Consider the following 20,000-nt stretch of genomic DNA (forward strand, 5'->3'; position numbering starts at 1 on the left):
AGACACAGGAGTCGTTGCTTCTGCAGCTTGCCCAAAATGTAAATTAATCAATCCAACAATGCATTACACTTTCCATCGGTCGGTTCGCGTAAAAACCTCCCTCTTCGGACGAGCAGGTAAAAATCACCTGGTGGTACATATTAAATAAGAAGTCGTCCACCTGGACTCACCTGGGTGAATTTACCCCCCCCCCCCCCCAAAAAAAAAAAAAAAAAAAGTCGAGTGCGCCTCACCTCCAGAATTAATTTTAGAATTTGGGAGAAATGTACTGCAACAGATGGCCAGAAATGATATAGGGGAAGACGAAGGAATAAAATCACTGGAATTTACGCCGGAAAAAGAAGGGGTGGATTGTTGGATCGGAGGATAGGTAGGTAGGGGGGGTGTGGGGGGCAGGGGGGTCTGTATCTGCTTTGAAAGTTTGTACTTCTATTCTACACGTGTAGTATGTTTTAACGCTTTCCCTAAGGACTCGTGTATATGTGTGTTTATCTCTTTTTCATTGTATCGCCATGATCAGCAAAGCTTTACTAGTAATAGTCAGGATCGCCCATAATAGGTTGGTTTGCTGTGAGGGATCATACAAAAGTCTTCCACCATCACCAATTCTCAGGGGTCAGAGTGGTGGTGGAAATTGGCCAAACCTCAAACATGAATAATGATATGTCTGAATCCATTGTACTGCCGCGGACTTGAAACGGCTGCATTATATATATGCGTGTGTGTCTGTGTATGTATGTAGACATACTCACATTTTATATACGAGTATATATATATATATATATATATATATACATATATATATATATATATATATATGTGTGTGTGTGTGTGTATGTATGTATGTATGTATGTATACTGTATATGGATCACGGACTTTCTTTACCAGTTACCTTTCTTATCCTATCGTTGGTTACTCATTTCTGCCACATATTTCCTAATATACTTCTCAAAATATCATCTAAAAGTACTTCGAACCTCTTTTGCACCACAACAGGGTTACAGTGCCTAGTTTCCAAGAATCACTATAGGTGTAACCAAAAGAGTAATGAATTTCTTCGAGCATAACATCTGCACAAGTTGGTTTTCTCTTGTGCTTAGATTTCCCTTTTATTTATAAATAGTTTGTAACGATTGTGGAGTACCGCAGATGTTATTACACGTGTTTGTACACTGCTGTTTTTTTTTTTCTTTTTGCGCATATTGTCGTTATGGCTCTCCCCTCGTACTGATAACCTGTTTATGCCCCTATCTGCCTATATCGATCTGCCTTGTTTCTTAAACCTTCAAATCCTTTTTATCATTTCATTTTTAATAGCATACTCCATAGATTACAGTATGTTCTTATAAGTTTATTTTTCCATTTTTTTCCGGTTGTTTAAATGTTCTCTCGATATTTCAAACTGGACAGTCTAATGCTAGTTGTTTTTCCTTAATAATTCTGTAAACCAGTGCAGTGTACTCAGAACAGATAAGATCTAGTGGTATTTTATACTTTGTAATATTACGAAATTTTTTTTTAAAAAAATGTTTTATATAAAATAGTGAACTAATATATAGAAATATGGGATTGAATCCAACCCTGGTTCCACTAACGTTGAATAGATGGATAACTTAATTTTCCATCAGTTGTAACTCGTCCGAAATTACCTTTATACCACGTCGTAATGATAATTGGGGTTCTAAATTATACAGAACACAGTTTTGTATCAAGATTGTCCAAAAGGAATTGTGTGAAATATGGAATTCTTTTTGAAAATCTACGAAACACGAATTATTATTATTATTATTATTATTATTATTATTATTATTATTATTATTATTATTACTTGGTAAGCTACAAACCCTACTGGGAAAAGCAGGATGCTATGAGCCCAAGTGCTCTAATAAGGAAAATAGCCTAGTGAGGAAAGGAAACAAGGTAATAATAAATAAACTACAAGAAAAGTAATTAACCATTAAATAAAACAGTACCAATAAAATAAATCTCATATATAAACTATAAAAAACTTTGTATTTTTGTCTTTTGGATCTCTGGTCATTACATCCTTTTCGTTTTCTGAGAGCAGATTGTTCGTCTCCCAGCAAAATGTCAACCACTGGTTTTAATTTATTAAAAGCCATTTTTGCCCAGTATTTTCTGAGCATTCAGTAGAAGAGCTCAACTTATGCACTTTTTCATGTCCATGTTAATGTAAATATCTCGAATAACCATAGTTTGTATCTTAATAATTTATCCTTATTCTTACAATACCCATTCAACAGTTGTTTTTTCCTTATATCTGATTACTCTTATTAGACAACCCTGCATGGTATTAGGAAGTCGAAATATCTCTGGATCCAAAATTTCTTCGCAAGAGATTTGAATTGTGTAATTGCAAAACTATTTCAAGTCAGTCAACTTTTACATTGATTGGTTGAAATATACGTGACTTTTGCCGACAGTCTAGCTCATCACCGTCATCATCTCCTCCTACGCCTATTGACGCAAAGGGCCTCAGTTAGGTTTTGCCAGTTTGTCTCTATATTGAGCTTTTAAATCAATGCTTCTCCATTTATCATCTACTTCACGCTTCATTTTCCTTCAACCATGTAGGGCTAGATCTTTCAACTCTTCTAGTGCCTTGTAGAGCCCAGTTAAAAGTTTGGTGAACTAATCTCTCTTGGGGAGTGCGAAGAGCATGCCCAAATCATCTCCATCTACCCCTCATCATATCATCCACATATGGCACTCGAGTAATCCCTCTTATAGTTTCATTTCTAATCCTGTCCTGCCATTTAACTCAACATTAAGATAATAATAATAACGGGATGATGATTATTTCTTTTGCCAGAAATAAACAAGATGTTTACACTTGATGTTTACTCTGGTATGGTTTCTGTTTATTTTATGTAAACAGATTTCAACGTGTTATAGTGTACTGGACTAAGGGATATATAAGAAATGATCTTCCTTATCAACAAGTTAAATCGGTAGAGCTTCAAAAGCTCAAACTTGCAGTTTTTTTTTTCTTTTCCTTTTTTTTCAACAGACTAACATAAGTCTCCTTTTACAGTTTATATATGAAAGATTTGTTTTAATGGCAATTTTTTTTAAATTTTTTATTTTAATTGTTCATTACTTATATAGTTTATTAATGTCCTTGTTTCCTTTCCTCACAGGGTTATTTTTCCCTGTTGGAGCCCTTGGGCTTATAGCATCCTGCTTATCCAACTAGGGTTGTAGCTTAGCTAGTAATAATAATAATAATAATAATAATAATAATAATAATAGTAAAAGAATGATTTACCAAGAAAAATTGCCATCACTTATGTACAAAACCCCTTTCATAGTCTTCATAGAAAGAGTAACATACCAGTATCATCCGAGTCGATTGGCTGGTTTCATATGTTGATTTTTATAAAAGATTTACTACTGTTCCGAAGTACAGTCCCTCTTTGGCTCTTCGAATAATTCATCCGCCTGCTCTACACAAGACAGGGGTCCCCCCCCCCCCCCCTTGCTGTCATATGATTTGGTTGACTTCCTGTCTAGCTTCTTGCTGTTCTGCCACTCTAACTGTTATGTCAATATATATATATATATATATATATGTGTGTGTGTGTGTGTGTGTGTGTGCGTGTGTGTACGTATAATGTTTTGTATATAGGTCGATATAAATATTTATTCAGGCTGAAAACTCATATTAGTGTAAGAAAATTACAGATTACTGTATGAAGGGCTAGAAAGACTTGAATATTTGATCTATCATCTACTACTAATGTGGTGGCCGGTGTCGTAACGTCCCTGACTGGTGAACGCCAGTCTGGGATTCCAGTCCCCCTCAAACTCGTTAGTTTCTTTGGTCGCTGCAACCTCACCATCCTTTTGAGCTAAAGAAGGGTGTTTGGAGGAGCCTATAGGTATATCTGCGATTTCACCAGCAGCCATTGCCTGGCCCCCCTTGATCCTAGCTTGGCTAGATGGGAGCCTTGGTTTCTGATCATGTGTATATATGGTCAATCTCTAGGGCATTGTCTCTGTCATTCATGAGCGGCCTATAAACCTTTAAACCTACTGAGGTGAAGGCTGTTGGTTGTATGAGGCTTGTTTTACAAATGTTTGCGTGCATGTTCGTACTCTCATTGTACATAATGCAATGCAAAACGTCTTTCGGTGCATCAGCCCTCTAGATGAAGACGTGAATAGCAGAAAACGAAACCGGTTAGGATTCACATAAAACTTTCATTTTCTATAGTGGTGTTATTGCATCGTGTGAGTTTTATGCAGATATATATATATATATATATATATATATATATATATATATACATACATACATACACTATATATATATATATATATATATATATATATATATATATATATATATACATACATACATACATACACTGTATATATATACATATGTATATATACATATACATATACATATTTACATATATATATATATATATATATATGTGTGTGTGTGTGTGCGTGTATGTTTGTTTGTTTGTTTGTATGTGAAGGGATTTCCTGTAGGTAATGTTTTGTAAGGATGTATTCGTCCAAAGCAGTTTCATGGAAAATTATATATAAATTCAAAGACTTTGTGATGTTAGTCTTAATTCCTAGAAATAAGAGGATTTTTTTCCTATTTATAGCGCGGATAACTTATCGTTATGCTCGAATGCCTATCAGAGAGAGAGAGAGAGAGAGAGAGAGAGAGAGAGAGAGAGAGAGAGAGAGAGAGAGAGAGAGAGAGAGAGAGAGAGAGAGAATTTCTTCAGATTAGAAAAAATCGTCTTTTCTAAACCGCTTTTGTAAACCAGTCATATGAACAGAACAAATAGCTGCAGCTTTGAATATGTTTGTTTTCTTTCAGATTAAAGAATGATATTTCCCCGGGAAGTAAAAGGTTAACCTCCCTAATTACTGTAGACTTTTGAGACGGTTAAAAATACGAGTTATCGTACTTTACAGTCGACTGAATGGGGGAGTTTACATATCTTAAGAAGGAGGGTAACATGAATATTTGATTCGCGTCGGAAGTTTGTCACAAAATACGTCTCGGGTTTGCGTAAGAGAGTCTTAATACGGAGCGTATTTTCTTGGCTTATTTTGAATCGTGTTTACGTAATTAATGATTTCTTTTTTGTTGTTGATGATCTGATATGGAAAGTATTTCGTTCAGGGTGATATTATTCTTGCTCGGCTTTGAGTATTGGTGGCTAATCTTATTTGAAATGGGGATTGGGAAAAGATTATATGAAAGAGATAAATAATTAAGAGTGTTTTCTTATATAGAAACTGGCATTTGTTTTTATTTTAATTTAATGTAGTGATTAATGAGCCTTTTAAGAGAGAGAGAGAGAGAGAGAGAGAGAGAGAGAGAGAGAGAGAGAGAGAGAGAGAGAGAGAGAGAGAGAGAGAGAGAGAGTGAGTCTTACATTATTTGTATAGGAATTTTTCATTTGATGATTTTTTCCTAATGTAAAATATACCATGCAATGAATGAGAAAAAAACGTAGTTATACTTGTTACATCTCTCTCTCTCTCTCTCTCTCTCTCTCTCTCTCTCTCTCTCTCTCTCTCTCTCCTCTCTCTCTCTCTCTCCTCTCTATCTCTCTCTCTCTCTCTGTATATATATATATATATATATATATATATATACACATATATATATATATACACATATATATACATATATATATATATATATATATATATATATGTATATATATATATATGTATATGTGTGTACGTTATATATATATATATATATATATATATATATAAGAGAGAGAGAGAGAGAGAGAGAGAGAGAGAGAGAGAGAGAGAGAGAGAGAGAGAGAGAGAGAGAGAGAGAGAGAGAGAGAGATAAAAGTTTTTGCATCCATTTTTTAGCCTTCTAATTGTATGTCTTTATTTCAAACTTCTCTAGTCAGCTCTGACAAATAAAAAAATAGAATAAAATAATAATAATAATAATAATAATCAGAATTTAATTAATGATAAACTCACCCATCAATAATCATGATCTCGTTGTTGTTTTTCTTCCAGAAGGTGATTGGTTTGGGGTAAGCTTCCACGTGGCAGGAAAGCATGAGGTCAGAGTTGAGGGGCGAACCCACCAGCTGGTTGGGCACCTGTATCGATGGCGCGACTGTGGGGAGAGAACAAAGGTATGGAGATTTATTCAATCTATTGTAATATTTTTGGAAATTTACAATTGTGTGATTGTGAGAATTGGTTATTATTTTTTGTAGATATGTACAGATGGATACAGGAATTCCTGTCACTCCCTTATTGCATGGTGAGTAACCAGATATAGTTTAGGCAGGTTGGTATCAGTGATCGCCTGGACTACAGACAGGAATTCTCCTCTCAGTAAGGGTGTGACAGGGCACACTTTCTCAGAGCAAGGTGTACCTGAAATTCCTGTCTCCAGTTGTACTTTATTGACATTTATATAGATAGATAGAGTAAAGGTTTCAGAAACTATTTTATACTGTTTAACATTGTTTGGGTTGTTGTCGTGAAGGTAAAGGTTTTTTGTTTCTTTGAAAGTTCCCTTGCATGTATTCATTGATTGAAGTATATGCTTCTGTAGATTTGTAATTTTTTATTTAATTTTGAAATGCTTAAAAACCAGGAACAGTTAATGGTGGAGTAAAATCTGATGAAATGTTACAAGATAAAGTTAATTGTAAGGGTAAAAAAGTAGGAAAGACGACGTATTAAGTAGTTTAGTTCAATTTTAGGCATATAGGACAACCATGAAATAAGTCTTGAAATTGGTACAATTCATTTAATGAACGTTTAATCAGGCTTATAGATATGTTTGTGAATTTATGTAGCAGAGAAAGTAGGGAAGAATAAAAAAAGAATGAATAGTAGAGAATGTAAGGAAGAATGAAAAAGGAGTAAATAATAGTGAAAGTGGGGAAGAATAAATAAAGAATAAATAGTAGAGAATGTAAGGAAGAATGAAAAAGTAAATAATAGAGAAAGTGGGGAAGAATAAAAAAAGAATAAATAGTAGAGAATGTAGTGAAGAATGAAAAAAGTAGATAATAGAGAAAGTAGTGAAGAATGAAAAAAAAGTAAATAGTAGAGAAAGTAGGGAAGAATGAAAATAGGAGTAAATAGTAGAGAAGAATTAATAAAAGGAGTAGAGAAAGTAGGGTAGAATGAAAAAAAGGAGTAAATAGCAGAGAAAGAAGGGAAGAAGAAAAAAAGGAGTAAATAGCAGAGAAAGAAGGGAAGAATGAAAAACAGGAGTAAATAGTAGAGAATATAGGGAAGAATGAAAAAAAGGAGTAAATAGTAGAGAAAGTAGGGAAGAATGAAAAAAAGGAGTAAATACTAGAGAATGTAGGGAAGAATGAAAATAGGAGTAAATAGTAGAGAAGAATGAATAAAAGGAGTAGAGAAAGTAGGGTAGAATGAAAAAAAGGAGTAAATAGCAGAGAAAGAAGGGAAGAATAAAAAAAAGGAGTAAATAGTAGAGAAAGTAGAGTAGAATGAAAAAAAGGAGTAAATAGCAAAGAAAGAAGGGAAGAATGAAAAAAGGAGTAAATAGTAGAGAAAGTACGGAAGAATGAAAAAAAGGAGTAAATACTATAGAATGTAGGGAAGAATGAAAAAAGGGAGTTAATGATAGAGAAAGTAGTGAAGAATGAAAAAAAGAGTAAATATTTGAGATAGTAGGGAAGAATAAAAAATGGAGTAAATAGAAAAAGTAGGGAAGAATAAAAAAAGGAGTAAATAATAGAGAAAGTAGGAAAGAATAAAAAAAAATTAAATACTAGAGAGTGTAGGTAAGAATGAAAAAAAGAGTAAATAATAGAGAAAGTAGGGAAGAATAAAAAAATGAGTAAATAGTGAAGTAAATAGCATGGGGATCTATGATATGATTAAGGAAAGCAATTGATGATAAATGTAAGTGAGTAATATTAGAGATGTTATATAAGAATACCTGGACAGACATATATTCTAGTTATTGACTAAATCGTTTAAAGAAATAAAATTAAAACAAGAAACATTGTTTATAAACAGTCCGCAAAATTCTTTCTCCCAATTGATAAACAAAGACTGGTCAGTAATTAATTTAAAGCTGTAAAAATTAAACTTTTGGAGGAGGGCCAAACGTACGGTCGCCCAACCTTGACGCTTCGGGTCAGCTGTTCTGAAAATTCCCTTTAATTACTGAAGAAGAAACATAATTGGAATTAAATTCCCTTTGGGATGGGATGTTGTGTAAGCCCTGCTCTTAGTTCTCAGGTATATAGTAGGTAGGATATGGTCTTTTTGGGACATATTATTTGTTTACCTGTGACTGCAGAGTCAAGCGGATTAAAATTGGCTTTTAACAAAATGTTGTGTAATTTACAACAATATTAATGTGTCTTTGTATTGGCGTGTCGAAGCTTATGTCAATATATGGTATAGTGTCGTTGTATAACATATATTCGAAATACGAGACAAATGAAATATTTGTTTTACATACATACATGTATATTTTTATCGATATGCATACATACATATATGTATATATATGTATATATATATATGTATATATATATATATATATATATATATATATATATATGTATATATATATATATATATATATATATATATATATATATATATATATATATATATAATATTTCCGTTTAGGCTCACCGGCATTACCAGTCGTATAACTACTAGGTCTCTTCCCGTCTCTCAGATAAGGGGAGAGAAGTAGTCATACCCTGGTGAGAGGGGGGGGGGTTGCTTGTGTGTGTGCATATTTATCTAAATATTATCCATGATTTTTGACGGGTCGTGTACATTAGTATTTATATCAATATGTATATGTGTGTATGTATGTATGTATGTATGTATGTATATATATATATATATATATATATATATATGTGTGTGTGTGTGTGTGTGTATGTATGTGTGCATGTGTATATATACAGTACACATACACATATTACCATATGACAGTTTAAACGGAACCGGAATGTAAGCCTCCACTTATATGCAAATTTTAACGTTAAAAAAATATATATGCCTATATTTATTTCGCCAGCTACTAAACAATGGCCATTCGCCTTCAAGCTTATCCGACTGCATTGGCAAGAAACGTTCGGAAACGACTCCTGATCCGGCTGTTTATATCCGAACTCCTTTCTTCTTTTTTTTCTGCTGTTTATATCCGAACTCCTTTCTTTTTATTCCCCATCTGAAACTCCATTATTTTCATCTCATTTAATTTGAGAAATACTAAGAAATATGTGTTGGGTAAAAAGGTCTTTTTTTTTTTTCTCGAGGGAAAAGAAAGTCTATGCAAATGAGGTTGCTGTAAAATAAGAGTATAGAAAATACAGCTTTTTTGATTATGGAGTCTTGGGCCGTGTGTTTATCTATAGATTTGTGTGTTTTTCTGTATTATTCTTCTTCCTATATATATATTTTTGACATTTTTAATTTTCATTTTTACTGATTATTTTGTATTTTACGTACGGTAGGTTATATGATATACTGTATATATATATATATATATATATATATATATATATATATATATATATATATATATATATATATATATATATATATATATATATGAACGCATTGAAATTTCCTTGCAATTCAAAAATAATACGAGTAATTTAAAAATTCAGTCAAACATTATATTCAAAGATTTTTTATGCATTTCTTAATTAGATTTTTCCGATTAACTTTGATTACTAATTTTATACTTAATTAGATATATTTATCTCAAATTCATTTTCCTTTGATTACTAATTTTATACTTAATTAGATATATTTATCTCAAATTCATTTTCCTTTTTAACTTTTACTCATTTTAGCGTGAATCATTAATTTTATTAGTTTGTTTATTTATCATAGTAATTGAATCTTTACATACGTTTACCCTCTTATTATTAAATTTTCATATTTATCTTTGTTTCCTTATTCCAAGTTCTTTAAATTATTAACCTTGGTTATTCTAAATTTTTACCAACTCCATTCAGCCAGTGAGTTATATCCTTATTTATCCCATCTATCTTTTCATCTTCCGTTCTTCCAGTGCCAATCACATATTAATCCACGCTAACCTTTCATCCAACTCTTTCAACCACATATTGTTCTAACCCTTTGGGACTTGACCCTTTTAGTGAGTTGACCTTTGTACCCTTACATTCATCAGCTGCTTTAAGGGCGCTGTCTTCTTCCTACTGTAGATAGTCTTTGGGTCTTCCTACACCTACTGGAGATGTAGGACCCTATCTGATACGTCTGTGACCTTCTCATATTCCTCTTCCATTTTGAATTAGAAGCCAACCGTTCCAGATATTTCCAGAATTTGTACCTCCAGAAGGCAACTGAACCCACCAGGATATGCCAAAGCCCACCCTCTTCCTTCTTAAGAGGAGCTGCCCTTAGTTGGTATTTGAACTAACCTATTTTAAGGCTTAAAGGCCGCTCATGAATGGTAGGGGCAAGGGATAGTAAAATTGCCCTATCAAGCAGGTCAAAGGAGCCCTTTACGCCTCCTAGTCTTTTTCCAAATATGGTCGGAAGTGGGTCTACCAGATCATGGTAGAGCGCCTTCTTCCAGATTCCCTTCATTTAGAATGTAGCTTCTGCCTAATATAGCCAGGAATTTGTCTACAATGGTATAGTGAATCGTCCATGTAATATACGCCTATGATCTCTTCCGTCTCCTTCTGCAGGGAGCCGCCTTTCTGATATAATCTTGATCCTCGTATTTATATATTGATAAGGGAATGCCCCTACAAGATAACCTTTTGAGATGCTGTTATTGTTTTTATTATTATAATTGTTATTATTGTTATTATTATTATTATTATTATTATTATTATTATTATTATCATTATTATTATTATCTAAGCTACAACCCTAGTTGGAAAAGCAGTATTCTCTTAGCCCAAAGCCTTCAAAAGGCAAAAATAACCCAGTGAGAAAAGGATATTAGGAAATAAATAAACTACAATAGAAGTAGTGAACAATTAGAATAAAATTTTAAGAACAATAACCACATTAAAATAGATTTTTCATAAATAAACTATATAAAGAGATTTATGTCAGTCGGTTCAACATAAAAACATTCGCTACAACTTTGAACTTTTGAAGTTCCACCGATTCAACTACCTGATCAGGAAGATCATTCTACAGCTTGGTCACAGGTAGAATAAAATTTCTAGAATAATGTGTCGTATTGAACATCATGATGGAAAAGACATGACTATTAGAATTAACTCCATACCTAGTATTACGAACATGATGATACTCACCGGAAAGATATGAATGAAAAGAATGGTCAGAATTATGAAAATTGTTATGCAACATGTATTACAAACTAATAGAACGATGGTGCGAGAGATTGGTATCTAGACCAGGAATAAGGAATTTAGCAGACCGTAATTTCCTCTCTAACACATTAAGATGAAAGTCAGCAGTTGAAGACCGGATAGGAGAACAATACTCGGAACAATGCAGAATGAAAGAATTAAAACACTTTTTCAGAATAGGTTGATCATTGGAAATCTTAAAAGACTTTCTCAATAAGTCATTTTTGTGTAATTGAATGAGAGACAGATCGAATGTTTCTTAAGAGTTAAAAAGCATTATTAGTGCCGAGATCCGGAAATTGATGTTCAAGCAAGAGTGGAATACTGACCTAGAAACACCAAGGGAAGCCATTGGTCGACATAATTCATGGGCCACGTCCACCTTTGGTGTCCTTTTGACTCCACTCTCATTTTCATTCTAATTTGTATTTAATCTTATGGAGCAAATAAAAACAAACATTCATTGTTCCATGTTGTATGGTTGCTCAGAAATCGGCATTTTATTTCCCCTACCCCAAATTTCTGATTTAAGAAAAAAAATAATTTGCCCTTGGGCCAAAAAGGCTTGGCATTTCAGGATAATTGTCTAGTATGGTGCCATTTTGGATTGTGCATCCTTTTTTCCTTCAGGTACACGCAGTAAGAATGAAGTTCTCCATAACACAAATAAAACATTGCTGGGGCTTAAGCTATTAGCTTTGAAAATGAATGATATCACACAAGAATTTTTTAAAGGTAAATAGAAGATACTGGAGATTGCTGACTCCCATATCTACCAGTTGATATGAAATTAGTTTTGGCGATTTATCAATATTTACTATAAATCATTTGTATAACTTTCAAAGCTATTTTATATGGACACTTTCATTTAGCTACAGCTAAATATCCTTACCAGATACTCACAGAGCCTCTCACTCCCCTGGTAGTAGGATGACCAGGGCACCAGCCACCCTTTGAGATACTACTGCTAGAGAGTTATGGGGTCCTTTGACTGGTCAGACAGTACTAGATTGGATCCTTTTCTCTGGTTACGGCTCACTTTCCCCTTGCCTACATATACACCGAATAGTCTGGTCTATTCTTTATAGATTCTCTTGTGTACTCATACACTTGACAACACCCAAGGGGTTAACTACTGCACTGTAGTTGTTCAGTGGCTACTTTCCTTTTGGTAAGGATAGAAGAGACTCTTTAGCTATGGTAAGCAGTTCTTCTAGGAGAGGGACACTCCAAAATCATACCATTGTTCTTTAGTCTTGGGCAGTGTCGTTGCCTCTGTACCATGGTCTTCCACTGTCTTGGGTTAGAGTTCTCTTGCTTGAGGGTACACTCGGGCACACTATTCTATCATATTTTTCTTCCTCTTGTTTTGTTAAGCTTTTATAGTTTATATAGAAAATATTTATTTTAATGTGACTGTCCTCTAAATATTTTAGTTTTCCTTGTTTCCTATCCTCACAGGGCTATTTTCCCTGTTGGAGCCCTTGGGTTTATAGCATCCTGCTTTTCCAACTAGGGTTGTAGCTTAGCAAGTAATAATAATAGTAATATGAAGGAAGATATCTATGTTACAAGACTCTCCGGGCGACTTCTTCTTCTTCTTCTTCTTCTTCTTCTTCTTCTTCTTTTTTTTTTTTTTTTTTTTTTTTTTTTTACAGGTATCCACCTTAAACCGATAGTGGAGTGCCTCTCCATTTTCCCATAGGCTACCGGCCTCACCAGGTTCTCAAAGTGGCCTCTATATCTGATAGAGATTAACCACCACCAGATGCTCTCCATGGAAAACCAACCCCTTCTCGGCAACTCTTTAACAGTCTCTTTCTCCCATATGGATCCGCCATTGCTCTAACATAGCTGATCTCTTTTTGTGAGTAATTTCTATTTATTTTTCCTTAATCTAGAACCGGTGAAAAACTTGGCTCGCTCTGACTCGCTAGTCCTGAGCTCCCTCGCAAAGGCGCTTTGTATATTCACAAAGTTCTTTGCTTTTTTACCCAATAAGTTTCGCGTTTTTTTTTTTATCCCGTCTATACAGCGGCATTTCATAGCCCGTGGCTGTACTTACTCGGGCTACGAATTACCCGGCGAGCGGTCAAAGGGGCTCATTAAAAATACATTGATTTCAACATTGTTATCGGGAGTTTATCTCGGTTAAAAGCTGATTGTTTCCCGGGAGAGGGAGGGGGATATGGTATGCCGGGGGGAGGGAATACTTGCGGTTAAGAGGCGTTGGCCCGGGGAGGACTAGGGAGGGGGGGTGGTAACTGGCAAGAGAATTCTGGGAGTGGTAAGGGTAGACCTTGGGAGGGGATGATGGGATAGGAGACCTGGTTTGTTTGGGGGCGGGGGTGTTGCGTTGGTTGGATGCTGTACCGTTAGAGGAAGAGGGGAATTATTAGAGGAAAGAGGAATAGTTTGGAAAGATATGAGTTAGTGAAAAGATAGGATAAGGTAATGATAGAGGAACAGAGGTAATTAAAAATAATACAGACTGAACAGCCAACAAAACAAGGAAATGTTAAATATATGATTTAGCAAATGTTAGATATATAATTTGAAGGTTAGGTATTGTTCATAATGGTACTGATGAAAATATTGAACACCGTAATTGCAAATGTTTACTAATGGTTTTTTTATATTGGGGATCCATTCTTTTCGATAGAAGAAGCCAAAAAAGCTTACCCAACGAATGTGAGTAGATATAAAATGCATGATAGATTCATGTTAAAACGTGGAATACTAAGGCGTTTTGACAGACCATGTATATAATTGTGCTAATGTTAATCTAGCCATAATAATAAACAAATTTAGAAATTCTGAAATTCATATTTTTTTTTTATTTACTATATCCGTTATTAAAATTATTGCTCCTTATCTGAAAGATTCTTGACTTAATTTGACTTTTTTTTTCTTTTAGAAATATTCTTAGAAGTTACTTTTCATATTTGCTTCTCTTAGAAATCGACACTTAAGCCAATGAAAATTTATTCTCCATTTCAAAGATATCTTTTCAGGATAAAGATAGAATAATGGGTATCAAATATCAAAAGCTTGATTGGAAACTGCCTGTTCATTTTGTGGCTAGATTTATTTTTGGAAAATTTGCAGGACACAAAGATATCCTTTTCAAGATTAAGGAGGAGAAGAGATATATTCTTAATCTGAATACATTGGAAAAGGTCCTATCCAACTATAGATAAGACATATTTTTATTTTTATTGAATAAGTATATTGTTTATATCGTAGAAATAAAACTCAATGTAATAAACGTGACTCTGAAGGTATTTTTTTAATTTTCAAATAAAACTGATTTCATTACAATTTTATAAAAAGGAAACCTGAAGCTTCATTTAAGTTGAAAAGCATACCTGAAGTTTCATTGAAATTTAAGAAGAAAATTTAGTTTAATTTCCAGTATGGAAAACATTTTTAACTTTGATTTCAAAAGCAAATTTGAGTTTTCATTCTAAGTAAAGGGGAACTTCAAGTTTCATTAGATTTTTAGAAGGAAACTAAAGATAAGTTTTAAGCTCTGAAGAAAACCTTAAATTTAAGTTCTTTTTAAGTCCGAAAGAAAACTTAAGTTTAATTTCAAGCTTAGAATAAAACGAAGTTTTGATTTTAAGTTTATAAGAAAACTTGAGGCTTAATTTCAAGTTTATAAGAAAACTTAAAGCTTAATTTCAAGTTTATAAGGAAACTTAAAGCTTAGTTTCAATTTCATAAGCAAACTTGAAGCTTAATTTCAAGTTTATAAGTAAACTTGAAGCTTGATTTCAAGTTTAGAAGAAAAATTTCAAGTTTAATTTCAAGTTTATAAGAAAGCTAGAAACTGAATTTCAAGTTCAGAAGAAAACTGGAAACTGAATTTCAAATTTAGAAGATAAACTGGTAACTGAATTTCAAGTTTACAAGAAAACTGAAAACCGAATTTCAAGTTTACAAGAAAATTTGAAGTTTCATTAAAATTTTAGAAGAAAGCCAGAAGTTTCATATAAAGTTTAAACTAGCAAAAATTTGCCTACCGACCTCAAATAACGCCAACCATTGACCCCTAGCGGTCACCACCGTTCGATTACCACGTCCTCAATTTAACTTTTTTTTTTTTTTCGAAAAGACCAAAAAGAAAAACTTTTTTTTTTAGCCTTCCTCGTAATTTTTTTTTTCCCCGTCGTCATTGTTCAGCTTCGACATCTTTTGTTGGTTCATGAAAATCTTAGCAGTGTGTTTCCTTAGGAAACCCCATTAGAAGTCGACATAATTTTCCCTTTCAGCGCCCCCAGCCAATGGGAAAGACGATAAAATCGGAGCGCTTTCCGGGAGGGTGGAAAAAAAAGGAGGTATTGTATTTTCCTCTTTATCCTAAAGTGGCTGATCTCGCCCTAACTCGGCTCTACCGGTTTCGATACCTTCCCCCAGAAACTCTATTAGTCGTTCTAACACTTCGAACAATTTTTATTACGTCTTGTAAGAGAGACTAAATCTTCCCGATTCGAAGGGTGTGGGGGAGGGGGGGAGTTGGGAAATGGGGATTTGTGGGGGTATGGGGTAGGAGGTTAAAAGGTCAAAGGAACGACATGGGTAATATACCTGCGGATGCGAAGACGGGGGAAAAATAATGGGGCGGGTAAAACAAGGTTAATGATGTTTTCGCTAAGGAGGTAAAAGGAATAAAAAAATGTTTGGCTCTTGTTGAGTGGAGTAGGCATAAATGGTTCTTTATACAGGCCAGAACGGGAGTAGGAATTGATGGTAACTGATATATGCAGATTTTAGGAGGACAGGTGCGAGAAATGCTACGTTTTAAAGACACTTTATGAGGGTTTGAGAAGTACTAGGTTGTAAGAGGATGGATTAGAGTAATGCTGGTTGGTGAAGAAATTGTATGAGGAATGTTGGTTTTTAAGAGGACTGGCAATAGTATTTTTTAATATTTCAAAAGATATGCATATTTATTACATACTAATCCTTTCCACTAACAGCCAGAAAAGCCAAGGAAATATTCACTGCCTCTTTCATATTTTGACTGTGATTTGAGTATAGAGTCCAAGTTTAAAGGCCGCTCATGAAACGCAGAGGCAAGGGACCGTGACATTGCCCTATCAAGCCAGACAATGCCCTAGAGACTGACCATATAATACATATGATAAGCGCCCAAGCTCCTCACCCCCCAAGCTAGGACCAAGGGGGGCCAGACAATGGCTGCTGATATAGGCTCCTCCAAACCCCCCGTCCTTAGCTCTCAAGGATGATGAGTTGCAGCGACTAAAGGAACTAACGAATGTGAGCTGGACTCGAACCCCAGTCTAGCATTCACTAGTCTGGGATGTTACCACATCGGCCACCACAGAAACAATCAATTACATAAGCCTCTTCATACACATAAACAACAAAAAAGTAACACAGCGATTTCTACCACATTCATGCGTGAACTGAACAATCATGAATAAACAAACAACTTTATCAGAAAATTTCCATGTCATTAACAGCTTCCCATTCCTGAAAAATACTTTATCTTAAGAGGGTAAATACTCAAAGAGTAGATTTGTTGTTGCTTGGGATAGTCGTAAATTTTCATATTACTTGTCAAATCTATTTTCTTGATTGGGAAAATGTTGTTTATCTTTATGAAATACGATATTATGAAGCTAGTTTTACGATTTAGGAAATATGATTTATTGTTACCTTGCCAGGAGTGAAGCCAGGTGAGATGAAAACACAGAGTAAGTAGGTTAGGTTAGGTGGGGGAAGGTTAGGTTTTAAAAGGTTTGGAATTTTATAGCCGGTCTGTAGTGTTCTTGTGTTCGTTTCCCTTTTAAAATGTGTTTTTACAGTCATAACTTTTGGAATTTTACACTCGGTCTGTACCAACCATTTAAGATGGGGATAACGAAAATTTTTAGATTTGAAGGTATTTTTGGTAAACCCTACTCTTCAAGAGTGATTGGAAGGAATATTAACGTATAGGAGGGTGTGTATGATAAACGTTATGATGGATATTTAAGATAGACCTACATTAGAGTTCTCTTGCTTGAGGGTATACTTGGGCACACTATTCTATCTTATTTCCCTTCCCGTGTTTTGTGAAAGCTTTTATAGTTTATATAGGATATATTTATTTTAATGTTCTTACTGTTCTTAAAATATTTTATTTTTACTAGTTTCCTTTATTCACTGGGCTATTTTCCCTGTTGGAGCCCCTGGGCTTATAGCATCCTGCTTTTCCAACTAGGGTTGATGCTTAATAATAATAATAATAATAATAATAATAATAATAATTAAGACGGTATTGACATCACAGTGGCACTAATAAACATCCAATCGAGAATTGAACCATAGATGACCACAGATGACCCGCTTAGGAAAATAAACAAAAAGATCATTAAGTATTTAGAAGCCTCCACACGAAGCGTCAAAATGTCCAATAGATGGCGCTGGATCGAAAACTCAAAATGGCAGATTGAGCGACTAATCAGAAACGCCCATCTCAAGCTTATGGACTCAATTATGGATTCTAATTGGCTATCGATTATCCTCGCCAAGTCTCACGGTATTAATCGCTGGGATCTGTCATTTAAGGGGTATGGTTAGCCATGCCCTGCTTCCCATATATCATATTTGATTGACGGGAAGAATTGGTAGATTTTTATAAGTTGTTTATGAAATCGTTAATTTATCTATTATGTGTGTTATTTGTATTTTACTTCATGAAAACCTGTTGAGAATAATAATCAATATTGGTTCAAGTTGAAGTGTGGGTTTAGGGTTGTGGTGGCCGATGTGGTAACGACCCTGACTGGCGAACGCCAGACTGGGGTTTGAGCCAGCTCAAACTCGTTAGTTCCTTTGGTTGCTGCAGCCTCACCATCCTTGTGAGCTAAGAATGGAGGGTTTTGGGGGAGCCTATAGGTCTATCTGCTGAGTCATCAGCAGCCATTGCCTGACCCTCCTTGCTCCTAGCTTGGATGGAGAGGGGACTTGGACGCTAATCATATGTATATATGGTCAGTCTCTAAGGCTTCGGCCACACCGAGCGCGACTGGTGGCAAGGTTAGCGGGAAGAGGTTCCCTCGGCAAATTGAAACCTAAGGTATCTTATGTAGGTGGCCAGATAGGAGGCCCAATCGTCTTCACCCAAGATTGCACCATTTTTCATCAGTTCCTGAAGGGGTACTCGTTCATTTGTTCGTTTCCAGCCATAACTAATCAATAATTTATTGGTTGGTGTTTCGGAGAGCAAAAATGAATGAAATAAATGGAAGTTATGGCAATCAACTGCAAATGGATGGTAGTAAAATAGTGGTTAGGCCCACGCCTTTTTGTGCGTTGCAACCTATTTAATCACCATTTAGTTATATATATATATATATATATATATATATATATATATTTATATATGTATTTATATATATATTTATATATATATATATATATATATATATATATATATATATATATATATATATATATATATATATATATATATATAAAAGATGAAGTAGAGAAATTTCAAATATAAAGAATCGTATGTACATTTAAACAATATATCTTATGCAAATGAAAGTTAATTTTGGAATGAAAGGGACAAAGATTTTTCTTGCACTTTATCATATTTGAAGCAATTATAATGCCTGGTAAGAGAGAGTTGAGGTTGTCTATAGTTCGACGTTTGTGTTTTAAGCCTGAATCCAGGAAGGATGTTGCCATCAAAGAATCAAAATACGCAGATATTCATTAAATCTGTCGTCGTACAAACGAGACTGGCAACATTAATTTTAAAATTAACTTATTATCCCTTCTCTGATTATTAAAATCGTGAATCCAGACTCTTGTATAATTTATTGTTCAGATTAAAATAAAGTTTTTCAATCGGAAGTAATTTCCTACTCAAACACCATCGTCATGTTTACGAGGAAGGCTATCTTCGACTGCTGGGAGTGAGGAGGCAAGAGAGGTGTGGCGGTTCCGGTGTGGCCACCGAACATTTTGTCGCTGGCTTACCGCCCAAGTCATCGCGCTTGGTGTGGCCGAGCCCTAAGGCATTGTCCTGCTTGATAGGGCAATATCACTGTTCCTTGCCTCTGCCATTCATGAGCAGCCTTTAAATGCATGATTGTTTTCTTTTTTTTTATGTTTGACTAATTAATTCAGTACGTTTTCATTTTCTTTTTATATAATGAAAACCTTTAATTAAAGATTTAATTTAACTGGCTCCAAATGGTAAAAAAGTTCTTTAAAAAATATTATTGTGTACATAGTAATTCTGGAAGTAATTTTTGTGAAAGAAAATCTGTTTGAAATAAAGTTTGATTTAGTAAATGAACGTTATTTTTATATTCCTCTTTTAATATATTGATTTAATCTTGCTGATTATTTTTTTAGTTGTAAATATATTGAAATTAAGGATGAAATCGGCGATTTTGCGTGATTTTAACTTTTAAATTTATTGATGCAAATATAATGAAAATAATAATTAATTCAGTGATTTAATGTATTTGCATACAGATTCAACCTTGCATATATTCAAATGCAAATATCACAAAATTACGGTTGAATTCAGTTATTTGCTGTCAGATTAGTGCCAGGTTAATGCACGACCCTTTTTTTTTATAAATGTTCTGACTGAATTGTTTTTTTTT

General features: G+C 34.2%; 1 protein-coding gene across 1 annotated transcript in view; it reads right to left on the reverse strand.

The window, feature by feature from the left end:
* Positions 1-20,000, reverse strand: part of LOC137656109 (lachesin-like) — a 505,216-nt gene that overhangs the window by 8,838 nt on the left and 476,378 nt on the right. The window contains exon 7 of the mRNA XM_068390286.1: positions 6,008-6,149. Coding sequence (XP_068246387.1) covers positions 6,008-6,149 — 142 coding nt within the window. The remainder of the gene's footprint in view (positions 1-6,007; positions 6,150-20,000) is intronic.

Source organism: Palaemon carinicauda, chromosome 17 (genome assembly GCF_036898095.1).
Source record: "Palaemon carinicauda isolate YSFRI2023 chromosome 17, ASM3689809v2, whole genome shotgun sequence".
In the NCBI taxonomy this organism is placed as follows: domain Eukaryota; kingdom Metazoa; phylum Arthropoda; class Malacostraca; order Decapoda; family Palaemonidae; genus Palaemon; species Palaemon carinicauda.